At 35.2% G+C, this 17,709-nt stretch overlaps 2 protein-coding genes across 3 annotated transcripts in view; both read left to right on the top strand.

Moving 5' to 3' along the window:
* Positions 1–69: 69 nt before the first annotated feature.
* On the top strand, positions 70–1,524 carry LOC124848729 (proteasome subunit alpha type-1-B-like). The gene is made up of 2 exons (XM_047326500.2): positions 70–420; positions 830–1,524. The coding sequence occupies exons 1-2, from the start codon at positions 70–72 to the stop codon at positions 1,319–1,321; spliced, it is 843 nt and encodes a 280-aa protein (XP_047182456.1). The 3' UTR covers positions 1,322–1,524.
* Positions 1,525–16,243: 14,719 nt separating this feature from the next.
* Positions 16,244–17,709, top strand: part of LOC124848730 (uncharacterized) — a 28,091-nt gene continuing 26,625 nt past the window's right edge. Inside the window, exons 1-3 of one of the 2 annotated variants that reach the window (XM_047326501.2) lie at positions 16,244–16,395; positions 17,154–17,277; positions 17,374–17,436. In XM_047326501.2, the coding sequence (XP_047182457.1) occupies positions 16,360–16,395; positions 17,154–17,277; positions 17,374–17,436 (223 nt within the window). In that variant the 5' untranslated portion in view covers positions 16,244–16,359. Of the gene's footprint in view, positions 16,396–17,153; positions 17,278–17,373; positions 17,437–17,709 lie in introns of those variants that run through there. The other variant, XM_088111650.1, reaches the window with a different exon arrangement.

Raw genomic sequence — 17,709 nt, 5'->3', positions numbered from 1 at the left:
GAGCGAGGGTGAGAGTGAAGAAGAGGAGGAAGAAAAGGGCAAAGGGTTGGTTTTGTTGATGAATCGAGAATGTTCCGAAACCAGTACGACACGGACGTGACGACATGGAGCCCTGCGGGGCGGCTGTTCCAGGTGGAGTACGCGATGGAAGCGGTGAAGCAGGGCTCTGCAGCGATTGGTCTCCGATCCAAGACGCACGTGGTTCTGGCATGTGTCAACAAGGCCAACTCTGAACTCTCCTCGCACCAGAAGAAGATCTTCAAGGTAGACAACCACATTGGCGTCGCCATCGCCGGCCTCACCGCCGATGGCCGAGTCCTCTCCCGCTACATGCGATCCGAGTGCATCAACTATAACTATACCTACGAGTCCCCTCTCCCCGTAGGTAGGCTCGTTGTTCAGCTCGCCGACAAGGCACAGGTCCTCATTCTCCTCCCTTCCACCTATGGCTTTTTTTCAGGGACAGAAATAATCGCTATCCGAGTGCATTTTAGTTGTTGGAATTGGAACCAGCCGTTTAGTGCTCCGCTCTTTAATTTCGATTTTAGGTTATTCGAAATAAGTGAATTGCGTGTTGTATGTTGGATAAAATTCAGAACTGTGAATGCATTTCATTTATCGTTCTTATAGTCATATAAGTGTTTATAAATAAGTTTCATGTTTAAGCTGTGTTTTAGTCCTAGAAAGTTCAATAAAGAGGGTATTGGAGCCAATTTTGAGGTTGTATGTGCAGAATTACATGGTAAAAGAGGATTGTCTACAGAATTTATCAGAACTGAGAGGGTATCTTACTTATCAATGTTTTTTGTGATTCAATTTGGAGTTACAGGTTTGTACACAGCGGTCATGGAAACGTCCGTATGGAGTTGGTCTTCTGGTGGCCGGATTAGATGAATCAGGAGCTCACCTCTATTACAACTGTCCCGGTGGAAACTATTTTGAATATCAGGCTTTTGCTATTGGGTCTCGCTCTCAAGCTGCAAAGACATATTTGGAACGCAGTTTTGATAACTTCATGGGCTCTTCCCGAGAAGATCTTATCAAAGATGCACTTATAGCGACTAGGGAGTCCTTGCAAGGTGAAAAACTGAGGAGTTCTGTCTGCACCATTGCTGTGGTTGGAGTTGGTGAGCCATTCCACATTTTAGATCAGGAAACTGTTCAACATTTGATTGATTCTTTTGAGATTGTGAGGGAGGAAGAACCTCCAGCTGAAGAAGCTCAGCCAGCAACCGAGCAGGATGCTCCCACAGACCAGGCTTCTGGTCCAGATCAAGGTGCAGCTCCTGGAGATCGAGGAGCTTCTCCCATGGAAATTTGATTAGAAAAAATCTATTTCTAGAGGTGTTAAATACCGATATTTAGAGATCAATCGGTTCCATATGAACACATCTTTTTTTATGTATTTCCTTTGCGTTAAAATGATTGTTTCTGCAATTCATCCGAACTTGATCATTGTAAAGGTTTTAATAGTTGTTTGACGAACTTCACTGAAGTTATGTAGGAAAAATGTTGGATATAACATATCTTGATTATTGATTTAAATAATGCATGAGGGATTTTGAATATAAAAATATTCATTATTAATTTAAATAATTCATTTTACAATATATATATATATATATATATATATATATATATATATATATATATATATATATATATATATATATATATTGTATCATCATAATCTTGAAAAACTACAGTGTACTGATTAGGAAATTTGGAACATATTTGATCATAATTTAAGTATGTAAGATGAAGTTCTTTCATCCCAGAGTAAAATAGGACTGAGCTTTTGCCTATTAAAATTAAAATCTTAATTAAATTTCAATTTTTTAATAAATTTAGATAATTTTAATTAAGTTTTTTATTAATTTTTCTATATTTTATTAAATGTTAAAGAACGTTATATTTTTATTTTCATTAATTGAATAACCTGATATTGTATTACTTGTCACGCCCCATTTAATGTCTCTGTGTTTCATTAATGCACCCACGCCCCTCCACGTGCTGTGCCATTAATGTGCACTCACATTCTCTGATTTCTCTCTGACAAGTGTCACTGTGGAACATTCTAAAATGATAGTGGGATCCAAGTGGCAGCATGCGGATGGACGATTGTCCTACGTGGGAAGAGAAATTAATTTCTCTGGAAAACTCTTCCCATTCCTCTGAACACTTCATCTTCTTCCCCAAATTTCTGATCTCCTAAATTCTCCATCCTCTCTCTAAAACCTTTCTTCTTCTCTCTTCTGTAACTCACCATCCTTTGCTCCGTTCACGTTTCAGCACCGTGAGAAGCATCCCTGCACCGTGAGCTTTCCATCAAACCGAACAGTTTTGGATTCTGAAACGGGTAAGTTTCACGTCCTTAACTGCTCTTCATTTATCCCCATGTAAGCCTCGTTTTGAACTGCATGCACTTTCTCTGAACCCGTGTTGGTTTGCTGAAATTTTAGTTTAAGGAGTTTGGGTTGAAACGTAAAGGGTAGAAGAGTTATACTGGGATCTGGTTTTCCTTTTGAAGAACGAACGCGCAATCCGGGTAAGGGAAGCTTATTAAGTTTAATTCTTGTGATTTATTGTGATGTATGAACGTTCTGTAAAATTGTATGCAGTGTGATGTTTGATGATTGATTTTAAGTATATGAGTATGATCCGAATTAATGTGTGAAAACGCATGGATTTGTATAATGATGTGAGTAATTTGATGTATGAAAGCTGACACTGGAAAAATGTGTATACTGTAAGTGATTTTGAAAATATAAGATTATGAAAATGAACGTTCGTATCGATATGGTCATTGACCGTTCGGTAGTCTTGGTAAATCCTGAAATAGTCGAACCTTTTCATTTGGAAAGGATTTCCCTTTTAGGACGAACGCCCTCTTATATAGCTTTACGTTTGAGCATTCGGCCATACGTATACTTCATGAGCGTTGCGGGAGAATTGAGAAGCTTGATAACATCCTTTTGAACACTTAGTCAAATTGTACGACATAAATTTAAGTATCTTATCTTATAGAAATCCCGAACCTCTTTGATTTTGAATCAGTGGAAGTTCTCGACCCCAAAGCGTACGTCCTGAAGTGGCGCTCGGTCTTAGACCGAACGCTCGTCCTCAAAAGAGTAAATGATAAGTAGCGCTCGGCCTGATACCGAACGCTCGTCCCAATACGTATGTGATAAAGAACGCTCGGTCATCTACCGAACGTTCGTTCCTTCTTTAAATTATTGGCGAACGGTGATAGCGTTCGTCCGGAAATTTAAATAGCGTTTGTCCAATAGTTCTATTGACGTTCGTCCAAGTCCTCAGTGACGTTCGTCCAAGATTTATTAAAAGCTTATTTTCGCGCTCGGTCATTGACTGACAGTTGTCTCCTGAATTAAAATCTTGTCCAGTTTATTTATCTAAACAACTTGTAATCTCACCTATCCATTGGATTCATTCAAGTGTTACTGAACTTAGATTTTTCTAAGTATTATTTGGATCGTACTGGAATCAGTTCATTTAACTGATTCGAAGGAGTCTTTCTTGGTGTAGCTCTTAACGTTCGTCCTCGTTATGAAGGGGAGTGAACGTTCGTCTTTTTATGCAAGTGGAACATAGAATGAAAATGTATTTAAGAGGAAGAATTAAGATGTGCGAACATTATAAGAGTTGAAATTATGATTATGGTTTTTGAACGAGCGTTCCATGGAGGAACGACTCTTGGTTGGAAATTGAGATTTGTAAGTATGAACGTGGTAAGCTTAGATGGTGGTTCATCCTGATATTCCGTGAGTGCTCATTCTCAAGTAGAGATGAGCATGTCGTGCGTGGGAATGGCAGGAGGTCTAGTCCATAACTGTAACTTGGACAGAACAGACTAACCTCAGGTGGTTACTGATGAGCATTCCAGTTACCCCACCTGAGTGCACGGACGCCTTAGCTACACAGGTTTCATACAGTCCGGACGGTCGGTCTAGCATCAGGGTTTGGATGGAATTATTGTATGAATTGAATGTACATGTTTGTGAATTTACTTGCTGTATTTGATAAGTATGAAATATATGTTTTACTTAAATTAAATTCAATAAGCTTACCCTTGCACTTTCCTTGCGTTGTCTGTATATGTGTATCCGTCTTGTCCTTGCCATGATCATCCGTGTGGATGTGAGCAGAAGGTGATACTTCCCTGGAGCAAACACTTGAAGAAGAAGTCCTAGCTGAGGAGAATCTCGTTGAAGTGGAAGTGAAGGCCGAGCAGTAAAGACGTTCGGTTTTTAGTTAGTATATTAGGATAGCGAGCGGCTGTGAGCGAGCGCTCTTTTGGGAATTGTAAATAGTTGAACGTTCGGTCAATATTTTGTAAACCGTTCGTTCTAATTCTTTTGTGAACGCTCGTTATTTTTGTGTGTATATGTAAGGCCGTTCGGCCATTTTTGCACACTGCTCTCCTTACTTGTAAAACTGCTATATAATATTAATACATGTTGATATTCTATTATATAGTTGCTGACTGTATAATTTTGGGATGTTACAGTATTACTCATAATTGTTATAACAAATTATTTTGTAGTATTATTTTATAATTTTATAGTTTTATAATTATATATTTTATTATTTTATAACATTTTTTATGTCACAATTCTTACTTTTTAAATAAATTAATTAATTAACTATCCTCTTGTCTCCTTGTCTGTCTTATATCTCTTTAATAATGTCTTCTTTCACTCTAAATTATCAATTCTAGTTCAACTTTTCCTACAATAAATTAGATGAAAAAATATCTAGAAAGTTATAGAATCTGTAATATCTTCGGATCTCATATACAAAAACTCTACCTTTTATTATCATTTCTAATGCACCTTGTTGTAAAGGATAATATTCTCACCAAACTTCTCCTTCTCACTTTAAAATTATGTCGATTTTGGTATTTTCACTTTTGCATAACCAACATTTTGGTTTGGTTCGTATGTTGGAAGTTTTGGATGTTTCTAAAGTGGGGGAATGAGCGTATATTAACGACCTTGCAGTCAAGAACATTTGTGAATTAATTTTTTATGCAACTTGTCGTGCACGTGAACAAACTTAGATTGAGAGTGACCAAGTTCATACAGAAATGCGAGACTTCAGGAACAGATGCGAGCAGAATCCTGAAAAGGTTGAGAAGGAACTATATCGTAAAGGACACTATTCAAGAACTAAGGATCGGTTAAAGGAATTTTCAATTATATGTACCTTTAAACATTATTTGGTCTCTATTTTTGGATTTTGTTTCAAAGTAATTATATTTTTTAAAAAGTTTAATAAGAACACATATTTCGTTAAAAAATGTTCAATAAATTTTTTTTCTCACGGCTTAACGATTTAAATGTCATCATGGCGAAAAGTAAATGACATGTGCACAGTTTGATGGATACGTAGTAATTTGAAGTGTAATGACTTGGTCGAAATGATTAAAGTTAAGTTATTGATAAAATAAAAGGGTTGATTATGTTAGCAAAAATCAAAGATGAAGTTTTGATGATGAACAGATTTGCACAAGTCAAGATCCATAAAGACAAATTGAAGATCTCTGTATTTTATAAAGCTTTTATAATAATCAAAGTTGATGATGTAATAGTGCTCAAATATGTATTAGGGTTGATTCTTGTAATTTATATTTGATTTATTTAGTTAATCGATTATTCCTGAGAATAATCAATTAACACTAGCCGTTGGGGGTTTCAGATTTGAAAAACTAGCCGTTGGGGGTTTCAGATTTGAAAAACTAGCCGTTGTACTCATTATTAATCGATTAATATTTATGTTAATCGATTAAATGCGTTAGATGGCCCGTTTTCGAAGAATGGAAGGGTATTAGGCTGAGTCTATAAAATGGCTCACTCTTTATCTCAAAAATAACTCTTCCCTTGTGCAAAAGATCTCTGAACTCTTTGAGAACTCTGTGAGATTGTTGAAGCTAAGGAAACTCTTGTCTGCAAAGTCCTGAAGTGCTACTGCGGTGACAGAGGAATAGCTTGTTCATCCTTGGTGTGTCTGAGGAAGTGCGTGGAAGAGAATCATCCTTCGTGAAGCATTCGAAGGAGGTGGTCATCCTTTGTGAAGATTCAAAGGAAGTGTAAGTTCGTCTCTTGTGGTTTCAAGAGAGGTGGTATCATCCTTTGTGAAGATTCAAAGGAAGTGTAAGTTCATCTCTTGTGGTTTCAAGAGAGGTGGTATTTCTAAAGGAAAATGACACTTGAACAACCATTTTTGACAACATTTAGACACGCGCACACGTGTCAAAATCTGAGTGGTCCATTTTCATTTAATTTTTCCAACTGGACCACTCAGATTTTGACACGTGTGCGCGTGTCTAAATGTTGTCAAAAATGGTTGTTCAAGTATCATTTTCCATTTCTAAACTCTTACAAATTGTTTTTCTTTGTGACTAATATTTGTAAGTGTTTTGTGTTAGTGAAAAAGGTTTATCTTGTTTGAGATAAGCGACTGGACGTAGGATTGGTAAGATCCGAACCAGGATAAAATCATCTGTGCAAATTTCTCTCAACCTTACTCTCTTTATTTGTCTTTATTATTTGCTTGGTAAGTTTAATTGAGTAGAAATTAAAAGGCACACGTTCGTATTAAAAACCCTCTTGGTTTGTTATTTCACGCTAACAATTCCGTTGCAGCGATTCTAACAATTGGCATCAGAGCTTGCTTTGATAGTCATTCAAATGGCAGGATCACATCAAACCTTTGCAGAGGGTGCATCAATCAATAGACCCCCACTATTCACAGGTGAGAACTATGCATTCTGGAAGGTAAGAATGCAAATATTTATTGAATCTATTGATTGTGAAATTTGGGATGTTATTGCATCTGGTTCTTCTGTTCCTACTAACAATATACAGGAAACAAAGCCCCGTGGTCAATGGACCATTGAAGAAAAGAAAAGAATTCAGAATGATGTAAAAGCTCGGAATATTATTGCATCAGCATTGACTGTTGATGAGTTCTACAAGGTTTCTGTCTGCAAAACTGCTCAAGAAATGTGGGACGTGCTCAGAGTGACACATGAAGGAACGGATGACGTAAAGAGGGCAAGAAAGAACTCCCTAATTCAAGAGTATGAAATGTTCCGGATGAAGCAAGGAGAAACAATTTCCGACGTTCAAAAACGCTTCACCAACATTGTCAATCATCTCATTGGACTAGGTAAGTCATTTGATACGGATGAATTAAACATTAAAATCTTGAAGTCTTTAGACAGGTCGTGGCAACCTAAGGTGACTGCAATCTCGGAGTCACAGAACCTCAACACCATGACTATGACGGCACTCTTTGGAAAGTTGAGGGAACATGAACTAGATCTTGGAAGACTTGATGAAGAAGAAGCAAAATCCAAAAACAACAAGAAGAGTTTGGCATTAAAGTCGGAGGTTGAAAGAAGCAAAGGTAAATCGGAAGATGAAGACTCAGACGAAGAAGAAAATTTGAGACTCATGATAAAAAGGCTCAACAGGTTCATGAAATCAAAAGACAAAGGAAGATTAAAATTCGAAAAGAAAGAAAATCAAGGATCTTCCTCACACTATAAATGTTATGGTTGCGGAGAAAGGGGGCACCTAAAAGCAGACTGCCCAGATCAAAAGAAGAGTGAAGACAAAAAGGAGAAAAGATTCTTCAAGAAAAAGAAGGCCTACATTGCATGGGAAGATGACAACGAAACAATTTCCGATTTGAGCGAATCTGATGAAGAAGGAAACATTTGTTTAGTGGTGAACGACGACGCTGGAAGTCAAGTAAGTACATCTAGCGATTCTGATAATTATAGTCAAATTAGTGAAGATGAATTGCATGAAACTTATGCTGCTTTAATAGTAGAATCTGAAAAATTAGATAAAGCTCATAAGAAATTGAAAAAGGATTTCAAAAATTTAAAATTAAATTTTGAAAATATTTCTGAAGAAAATAAAAATTTGAAATCAGACTTTGAAAATATTCTTGAAGAAAATAAAAATTTAAAATTAAATTTTGAAAATATTTTTGAAGAAAATAAAGATTTGAAAAATAAAGTTTTATTTTTTGAAAAGGGTAAATTTACTAGTAGTGATGAATGTGCTTCTTGTGAAAATTTTAAGAAACTACTAGAACACACAACCTTAGGAGAATGTAGTAAAAATAATGAAAATAAGGTTGTTAAAAATAAGTATGTTCCTAAAATTAAAAATAAACATAATAATAGAACCCGTAGAACATGGGTAGAAAAAGGAACAACTCATAGGAACACAAACTTTGTATCATGCTTTTATTGTATGAAAAAGGGTCATATTTCAAATAAATGTAAAATTAAGCATTATGGTGTTCCAAGTGGTAGATATGTTTGGGTTGTAAAATGATTTCTTTTTTCTAAATCTAACCCAAAGGACCCATACAAGTAGTTGGGTACCTATTGTTTAATATTTAGAATTTCTTTAAAACAAAATTTAAGATAATTTTATTCCAAGGCCGATGAAACTATTTTTTTGGATATCTTCTAATATACAAAGCATATATAGTTTTCAATCGGAAAACATTTGAAATAGAAGAATGTGTGCATGTTGTCTTTGATGAAATTGTAGACCTTGAGGCAAAACCTCTTGAGTCAGTTGAATTAGATGCAGGCAATGATGAAGATTTGTAGAAGACAACAAATGAAGCGAAGAATGATGACAATCCTCAAGATGAAGATCTAAACAAAATGTGGAAACAACCTAGAGGATTATCATTACGAAGTTGGAGGCATATCTAAAGGGGTTAACATTAGAAGAGGTCTAAGAATCTTTAGAAATATCTTATGATTGAATTTTTAAATGCGTTCCAGTTTTGCAATTTTGAAAATCTAGCCATATTTTTGTATGCTTTAAAATTCCTATCTTATATAGTTCAATGTATGTTTAAACAATGTTTTATAAGTTCTTCATCCTAAAATTATTTGCTTTAAATATCCTATTGTGTATGTTTGAATGAATCTTTAAATTTGAAATATTTTTAGCTCATATGCATACATGCTTTTATTAAGGGGGAAAATTATCTTAGGGGGAGAACATCAAACACACCTTTTTAATTATGATCAAAAAGGGGGAGAAAATGTTTAAAGCTTATTTAAGCTTATTTGCTTATTTGTGTTTATTCACTAATGCACTTTTTCTTCCATAAGTTGTGTTTTATCCAGATTATTACTAAAAGCTTTAAATCAAAGTAGTTTTTGATCATCATCAAAAAGGGGGAGAATGTTAGCAAAAATCAAAGATGAAGTTTTGATGATGAACAGATTTGCACAAGTCAAGATCCATAAAGACAAATTGAAGATCTCTGTATTTTATAAAGCTTTTATAATAATCAAAGTTGATGATGTAATAGTGCTCAAATATGTATTAGGGTTGATTCTTGTAATTTATATTTGATTTATTTAGTTAATCGATTATTCCTGAGAATAATCAATTAACACTAGCCGTTGGGGGTTTCAGATTTGAAAAACTAGCCGTTGGGGGTTTCAGATTTGAAAAACTAGCCGTTGTACTCATTATTAATCGATTAATATTTATGTTAATCGATTAAATGCGTTAGATGGCCCGTTTTCGAAGAATGGAAGGGTATTAGGCTGAGTCTATAAAATGGCTCACTCTTTATCTCAAAAATAACTCTTCCCTTGTGCAAAAGATCTCTGAACTCTTTGAGAACTCTGTGAGATTGTTGAAGCTAAGGAAACTCTTGTCTGCAAAGTCCTGAAGTGCTACTGCGGTGACAGAGGAATAGCTTGTTCATCCTTGGTGTGTCCGAGGAAGTGCGTGGAAGAGAATCATCCTTCGTGAAGCATTCGAAGGAGGTGGTCATCCTTTGTGAAGATTCAAAGGAAGTGTAAGTTCGTCTCTTGTGGTTTCAAGAGAGGTGGTATCATCCTTTGTGAAGATTCAAAGGAAGTGTAAGTTCATCTCTTGTGGTTTCAAGAGAGGTGGTATTTCTAAACTCTTACAAATTGTTTTTCTTTGTGACTAATATTTGTAAGTGTTTTGTGTTAGTGAAAAAGGTTTATCTTGTTTGAGATAAGCGACTGGACGTAGGATTGGTAAAATCCGAACCAGGATAAAATCATCTGTGCAAATTTCTCTCAACCTTACTCTCTTTATTTGTCTTTATTATTTGCTTGGTAAGTTTAATTGAGTAGAAATTAAAAGGCACACGTTCGTATTAAAAACCCTCTTGGTTTGTTATTTCACGCTAACAATTCCGCTGCAGCGATTCTAATAGATTAGGGTTCATGCAACTTGTTCTCTCTTCTTCCTAAGATTGTTCATCTTGTTCTAATATAGGGTCAGAAAGCTCAGATGTCCATATTGAATAATGAACTTTTTAAGCCATTTTGAAAATCTGCAACGAATGTGTATATAAATTTGGGGAAAATCTGGTTACTCGTCATTTGGGCAACTTTTATAATTATAATGGCAAATTTGAAGGGGTGAAACATCGTTTGGAAATGCTTGATGATACTAGAAAGAGGGCATCTGCTGAGAAGATGCGTTGAAGTGATTCTGGTTGTCGTCGATGGCAGTGGGCGAGGAAGCGGAAGCGATTCTTTGCTTTGGGTGTGGAGCCAGGCGAACGAGCGTCGCGGCTGCGATGCGGCCACATGTTGACGGTGCGCTTCTGGGAGTCGTCGGGCACCATAGGGAGGTTGCTGAAGGTCGGCGGTGGCGAACCAAAGCCCTCGAGGGCAAAGTGGGCGTGTGTGGCGAAGAGCCACGCATCCAGGACGGGGCAGCAGCGGCTCCGGCGTTGGAGGCCTTAGGGTTTGGGTTACTGAGCGATGTGGTATGCGGCCACATGTTGACGGTGCGCTTATGGGAGTCGTCGAGCACCATAGGGAGGTTGCTGAAGGTCGGCGGTGGCGAACCAGAGCCCTCGAGGGCAAAGTGGGCGTGTGTGGCGAAGAGCCACGCGTCCAGGACGGGGCAGCAGCGGCTCTGGCGTTGGAGGCCTTAGGGTTTGGGTTACTGAGCGATGTGGTATGCACCTGGTCACTTAACATTTGAGCTTTCCCACACATTTCACCTTGCCACGGATTCATCAAACTGCACACGTCACTCAGTTTTGTCCATGGTGGCATTTGCACCGTTATATTTTTAACAAAATCCTTTGTTAAAGCTGATGCGAAGTCACTCGAAAAGGAGTTTGTTCGCCCCCCTCAATCAACCCTTTTTGCAGCTTCAATCCTTTGTAGGCAGCCTCTGATCCATTCAATCGAGCCTCCTAGTGCATTTTCTCGAAGGAACCATGAAACTCTCTTTGCATTTCTCTCAATCCTCTCGAACCCTAGCTTCAAGGGTTTTCAATTTGGGGTGAAATTCTCAATTAGGAAAAAAGTTTGTGGTTCACAGTTAACTGTACTGAACTGGTGTAAAGTTCAGGTTTTTTTTAATTGAACTATATAATAGTTTAATTAGTTTTTAGTTAAATAAGTTTAGTTTTTTTAGAATAATACAATAAGGTTAACTGTAGTTTTAGTACAATTTATTGAATTATGCCCAACCCTAGTTACATGGTGCCCCATGTTATTGTTGTATGAATATATGAAGCTTTTTATACTGCGAGTTTATTCTGACCTCTTAATAACTCCAACTCAAGTAGAGGTGATTAGTTATGTTGTGGAGAGTAGGAGGATGTTCAGTCTAGGGGCTTTACCTTAACCTTACATGATAGCTTGGGGTGGGTCAGCTGTATCACTATTACAAGTGCATAAACTATCCTACTTCAACATTCATATTATATCCGAATGAGTCAAATTTATTGATAGTTAAATGTGTAGTATGTATAATTCCTTGTATTGAAATTGTATTTCATGATTGATGTATTAATTGTTTTATAATGTTTCTACTCTTACCCTGTTGCTTGTGTTTTTGTGGTTGCTTTCCTGAATTTTTTTTCTTTGTTACAATCATTCGATGAGTGAGTGACGAGACTTCTCTGAAGCATGCGTTAGATGGAGGAGCTGTTGATGTTTAGTAGCATTAGTTAGTTATATTGTATATAGTTTTGGTTAGTGATGTAAATAAAGTTTTAAATTTATAATTATGAATATGACTATAAATAACTTTATTTTTCAATCATCGTCAACAATTATCATTTTATTAATTTTGTGATGAATTTTATATAGTTTTATTTGTTTATGAAATTTTTACTTAGTAAAACAAAATAATATGTTCAGTAGTGTTGTCAAAATATAATAGATATAGTCTTAGTCTGGGTTATTATTAATAATTGTTATTTCACATAAAAAAAATAGGTCTAGGTGAAGAAATATGTTATGTATCAATTTATGAAATCAGCTGTTATGTGTACCAACTACTAATTCCAATGTACATAAACTACATTTAAAAACTTAAAATTTAGAAAAACAATAGTTTCTAATATCAAGAAATAAGTTATCATTAAATCAATAAAGTAATAATACTTTAGAAAAAAAAAACTAGCATGTGTTATTGTCACGTCTCATTAAATGCACCGCAGAGCCACCTGTTTGCTCTCATAAATGCACCCACGTCACTTGCTCAGATGCATTAAAAATGCACTCAAACTCTGAATGCATGAATTGTCAAGTGTCAAAATAGAACATTCTGGAGAGCAAGTGTCAGCAGAAGAGCGTACGACCGTTTTGGGCGTGGACAAACAAAAATGATTTCTGAAAAACCTGCCACACTCTTCTGCACTCACCGTCTTCCTCCCAAACTCTGAATATCCATTTTCTCCTCCTTCTCTCTAGAAACCTCTTCCTTCTCTCCACTGAAACTCATCCTTTCTCTTCTCCGTTCATCATTCAGAAACCATAGGAGTACTCCCGGAGTCATAAGCTTCAATTTGTACCGAACAGATCCAGATTCTGAAACTGGTAAGTTCTCGTTTCTGATCGTTCGTTTTTTGGTTACATGCAAAACCCAGTTTTGGGTGCATGCAGTGGTACCATCTAAGTTCTTCTTTATTCTTATGGTTAGACTTAATCGTTGAGGGTAGAAAGCTGTAGTTGGGCGAAACAAAAATCATACTCTTAGGACGTTCATCACTGATCCAGGTAAGGGAAGCTTATTCAATTTAATTCATATGTTTTATGTGTGTGTATGGACGTTTTTGGGGTTGCATGCAATATGATTTATGTTATTGGATTTTGATACATGATTATAAGTATGAACTGAAGTAGGTTGAATATGAGATGTACTATGATATGATTATTTGGAAGTATGAAATGTATATACTGAAAAATGAGTAAATAGGATGGAATCTGTAAATCTGAACTTCCCTATGATAACATACGTTCGTCATTGAACGGTCCTTGACCGTTCGGTGTTGTTGATAAACTTATTTGAAATGGAATTCTTTCATTTGGAAAGAATTCTAGTTGAGGACGAACGCCCTCTTATATTAGTCCTACGTTTGAGCGTTCGGCCAAACGTAAATATCCTGAGTGGTGTGTGAGGAATTGAGAAGCTTGAAAATACACATTCGGATACTTAGTCTTTCTTGAAAACCTAACTTTATTCTCTCGTCTAATATAAATTTCTATTTTTATCATTAATTCGAATCAGCGATGGGTCTCGACCCAAAGCGTACGTTACGAGTGGTGCTCGGTCTTATACCGAACGCTCGTCCTTGCTTGTAATTACCAAACGGGTGTAAATAACGTTCGTCCAAATATTTTAGTAAATGCGTATTACCGCGTTCGGTCATTGACTGGCAGTCGGTTTCCCTAAATGAATTGATCTCAGTATAGTTCTTTATTCGTCTGGTGGTGTTTATAACCATATGGATTCGGCCTAGAGCCCTTGTACTTAACATATTCTAAGTATTATTCGGATCGTACAAGAGTCAGTTCATTTAACTGATTCAAGTGGTAATGACGTTCGTCAAATAACATGTGTCGGCTTTATTCTGCTCGGAAACGAGTCTTTCTCAGTCTCGTCTTTAACGCTCGTCCTCGTTATAAAGAGGGCTGAACGCTCGTCCTTTTATGAAACTAGAACGGAATATGAAAATGATATTAAAGTGGAAAGTTATAAAGAGTGAACAATATATGAGGTGAAACTATGGTTGTGGATTTTGAACGAGCGTTCCAGGAAGGAACGACTCTTGGATGAAAGTGGGAATTGTAAAGTATGAATGTGGACAAAGCTTAGCTGGCGATTCATCCCGATGTTCCGTGAGTGCTCGTCTTCATGTAGAGGGGGGTATGTCATGTGTGGGAACAGCAGGAGGTCCTAGTCCTTAACTGTACTTAGGACGGAACGGACTAACCTCGGGTGGCAGCTGATGAGAGCAGTTACTACACCACCTGGGTGCACGAACGTCGTAGCTACACAAAATTCATACGGTCCGGACAGTCAGTCTAGCATCAGGAATTAATTGAGTTAAAGAATGGTGTGAATTGTACGTTTGAATGTAGCTGATATGTTTGATGTGTTATGAAATGAATATGTTTTACTTGAATTAAATTCAATAAGCTTACCCTGCATGTTTCCTTGTGTTGTCTTGTTTTGTACGTCCGTCCTTGTCTTTGCAATGATCATCCGTGTGGATGTGAGCAGATGGAGAGACGTTGCTTGAGGAAGCTCTGGAAGAAGAAATTTTGGAGGAAGCAAACCTCGTTGATGTTGAAGTGAAGGCCGAACAGTAGTACGTTCGGTCAGCTGATTAGTTTAGTTATATTAGCGTTTTGTATTAGAGCACCCCTTCCCTTCTATTTTAGTTTTTGACCGTTCAGAAATTTCTATTTTGTAAACTGTTCGGTTGTTTATGTCATTGAACATCTTTAAATATTTGTATAGTTATGTAAGGTCGTTCGACCACGATCGTGTTTTACTTCTTTTAATGTAAAACTAATTTGATAAATTAATATATGTAAATATTCTATTTTATATGGTTTATTACTGTATTTTATGGGATGTTTATAATCTTTCTTGTGCAAAAAGTTAAGAAAAGTTAAAGGAACTACGGAGAGAGCATTGGGACAATCACCCTTATAGAATTATAAATTCCAAGTGCCTTAATTTTTTTTTTCGGGACAGAACAAAAATATATTATTATTTTAATAATTTTTATTTTGTAATTGGTGGTGTAAAATTAATTTATTATTTATTTTGTTCTGAAGTTATTATATATATATATATATATATATATATATATATATATATATATATATATAAAACATTGAGGGTTCTTTTTGAGTGGATGAAAGGAAACAATTTAGTTAGGGCATGCGTGTATATATACTTTTATTAATTAATTATTAGATTAAACATATTTTTAATTCATGAATTTTTACGCAAAATTAAAATTTATTTTTTTAAAATTTTGATATATTTTTATTTCTAAATTTTAAAATAAATAAATAAATATAATTATTTTAAATCAAACATGAAATATGTCTGAAATGTGAAAAAGATATTTAATTCTTAATTATATTGTCTTTATTGTCATGAATTATATTAGCATTAATACCAAATTTATGTGAATTTAGAAAATCAAATATTGGATTAATAAAAATGATAGATTTTAATTACAAATTTAGTTATTTGGATGTTTTAAGCTTTAGTATTTATGACTACATAGTAGTTAAATTTTGAACAAACAGGAAGAACTTAAAAAAATATATAAAAATAATTCATTTATAATTACTTTTGTGTATATATTTTATAAATTTAATAATAAGTTTTATATTATCATAAAATAAAAGTAAATACATATGGATGTAAGCAGATGTGTACATGTATTTTCATTAATTAGTTATATTATCTTTATTGTCATGAATTATATTAGCCAAACATGATTAATACCACATTTATGTGAATTTAGAAAATCAAATAGGATTAATAAAAAATGATTTTAATTGAAAATTTAGTTATTTGGATGTATTAAACTTTAATAATCATGACTAACAAAAGTTTGGTGACGTTTACTATTAGTTAAATTTTTGACAAAGAGGAAGAGCTTTAAAAAAATACATGTTCATAAACTTATTCATAAAAGCAAAATCTTAAGTTGTCTTGTACACTAATTATTTATTTCCAACATTATTTAACATTATCTTTTAATTCTTATTCTTAAAAATGATGTATTTTAATCCTTTATTATCTTTATACAAACTAATTTTAATCTTTCTAGATTTACATTTAAATAAAAACTATTAATAAAATACAAAAACCTTAAAAGGGGATGATTTTGAAATATTAAAATGTAAATTTTGACTCCCAAAACTCAACCCTACACACTGTGCGTACCTCCCTCTGTGGTTGCCCTGGCCTGGTTTGTCACCAACTACAAAGCTTGGTTCTTCCTTTCGCAGTGGCACCACGTACCATGATTCGTTCTTCTGCAGTGGCCTTACCCATCTTGGTTAGTCCTTTCGTCCACTATCCACTGTGTTTTATTCTTTTTTTCTTCTTTTTCTGTTTGGTCTTTGATTCCTCGGTAACAACTTCACCCACCCTCCCCATTTTTTTTTTCTTTTTTGTACTCAGTATCTATTTCAAATGTATGAATCTGAAACAAAATTGTAGATTAATAATCCAGGATTGATAGCCATGATGCTTGATTTTCGTTGCGCAAAGAAGTTTACCTTCTCCTTCAGGACAGCTTATGAAAGTTGTATATTAATAACCCAGACCAATGATTTCTGCGTGCTTCTTTGTTTAGTATCCTTTTTGTTCTCTATTCCAATGAACATTTCCCGTGTGGCACATGTTTCTGGCCAACCCTGTGACAGTGCTCTGTTTCTGAGACTTCTACATTCTTTAGTTCTCTGACCTTGGGTATATTATGAACAAGTCATCAATCCTGTCCACTATCCCAGGGACAGATCGCAATAGTATAACACGAATCAGGGTGGGAGATGAATCCGTGATTCATCTTAGGTTCAACCTAGATTTTGATCCATGATAGAATTAATCTAGAGATATGATATAAAGCATAACTGTTCTGTTTTCTATACTAGATATATTTTGACTTTTTAGGCCCTTCTGTTGTTGATTTTTTTTGTTTTATTTTATTTTTAATAGCTAGTGCTTGTTGCCTCTTCACATCCCTATGATAAGTTTGTTATTTCTGTAAATAAAGACATTCATAATGTAAACCCTTATTGTGATTTTTATCAGTTCTTAATAGTCAGTTCACTTGGATCTCCTATTGAAACTCGCAAAAGTGGCAGATCATCTGTATTCTCACTGTTTAACCTCAAAGAAAGGAGTCGCTTTTGGAGCGAGGATGTTATACACAATGGTATGGTGACACCTTGTTCATTGAGTATAAACTTCTTTTTTCATTATCCTGGCAGAGATTTTCTTAATCTCATTAGTTAGTTTGTTGGCTTTTCAGATTTTGATGATTTGAAGTTTTCAAGCCATGGAAAGTCAAGCTCATTTAATTATACCAATGCAGGTATTCATGCATTTTTTAAAGGTCTTCGTTAATTACTTTTGTTTCTTTGAACTACTGTTGTTTGATAATGTAAATCATATATTCTTCTATTTAATGAATATTTATCCAATATAAGTTTATGCTATTTTTGCTATAAAAGTTAACTTGGTTGTCAAATTTTTAGCTTCTGGGCTCTAGTTGTCTTATTTGCCTCTTGTGTAGAAACTCATTTCAAAGATTAAATAGGTGGAGTTTTCCTTCTCCATTGGAGGCTATATTATACTTGTGAAAAAA

This window comes from Vigna umbellata, chromosome 4 (genome assembly GCF_029865625.1).
Source record: "Vigna umbellata cultivar VRB3 chromosome 4, Vumbellata_1.0, whole genome shotgun sequence".
NCBI classification, from domain to species: domain Eukaryota; kingdom Viridiplantae; phylum Streptophyta; class Magnoliopsida; order Fabales; family Fabaceae; genus Vigna; species Vigna umbellata.
Note: the sequence above shows the minus strand (reverse complement) of the source record. Positions and strands in the feature narration are given on the sequence as shown.

What these genes read in the sequence shown, in the direction of transcription:
- LOC124848729 (XM_047326500.2), top strand. Translation starts at nt 70, where the DNA reads ATGTTCCGAAACCAGTACGACACGGACGTGACGACATGGAGCCCTGCG. An exon ending in AGCTCGCCGACAAGGCACAG is followed by an intron (nt 421 to 829) that starts GTCCTCATTCTC and finishes TTGGAGTTACAG; the next exon opens with GTTTGTACACAGCGGTCATG.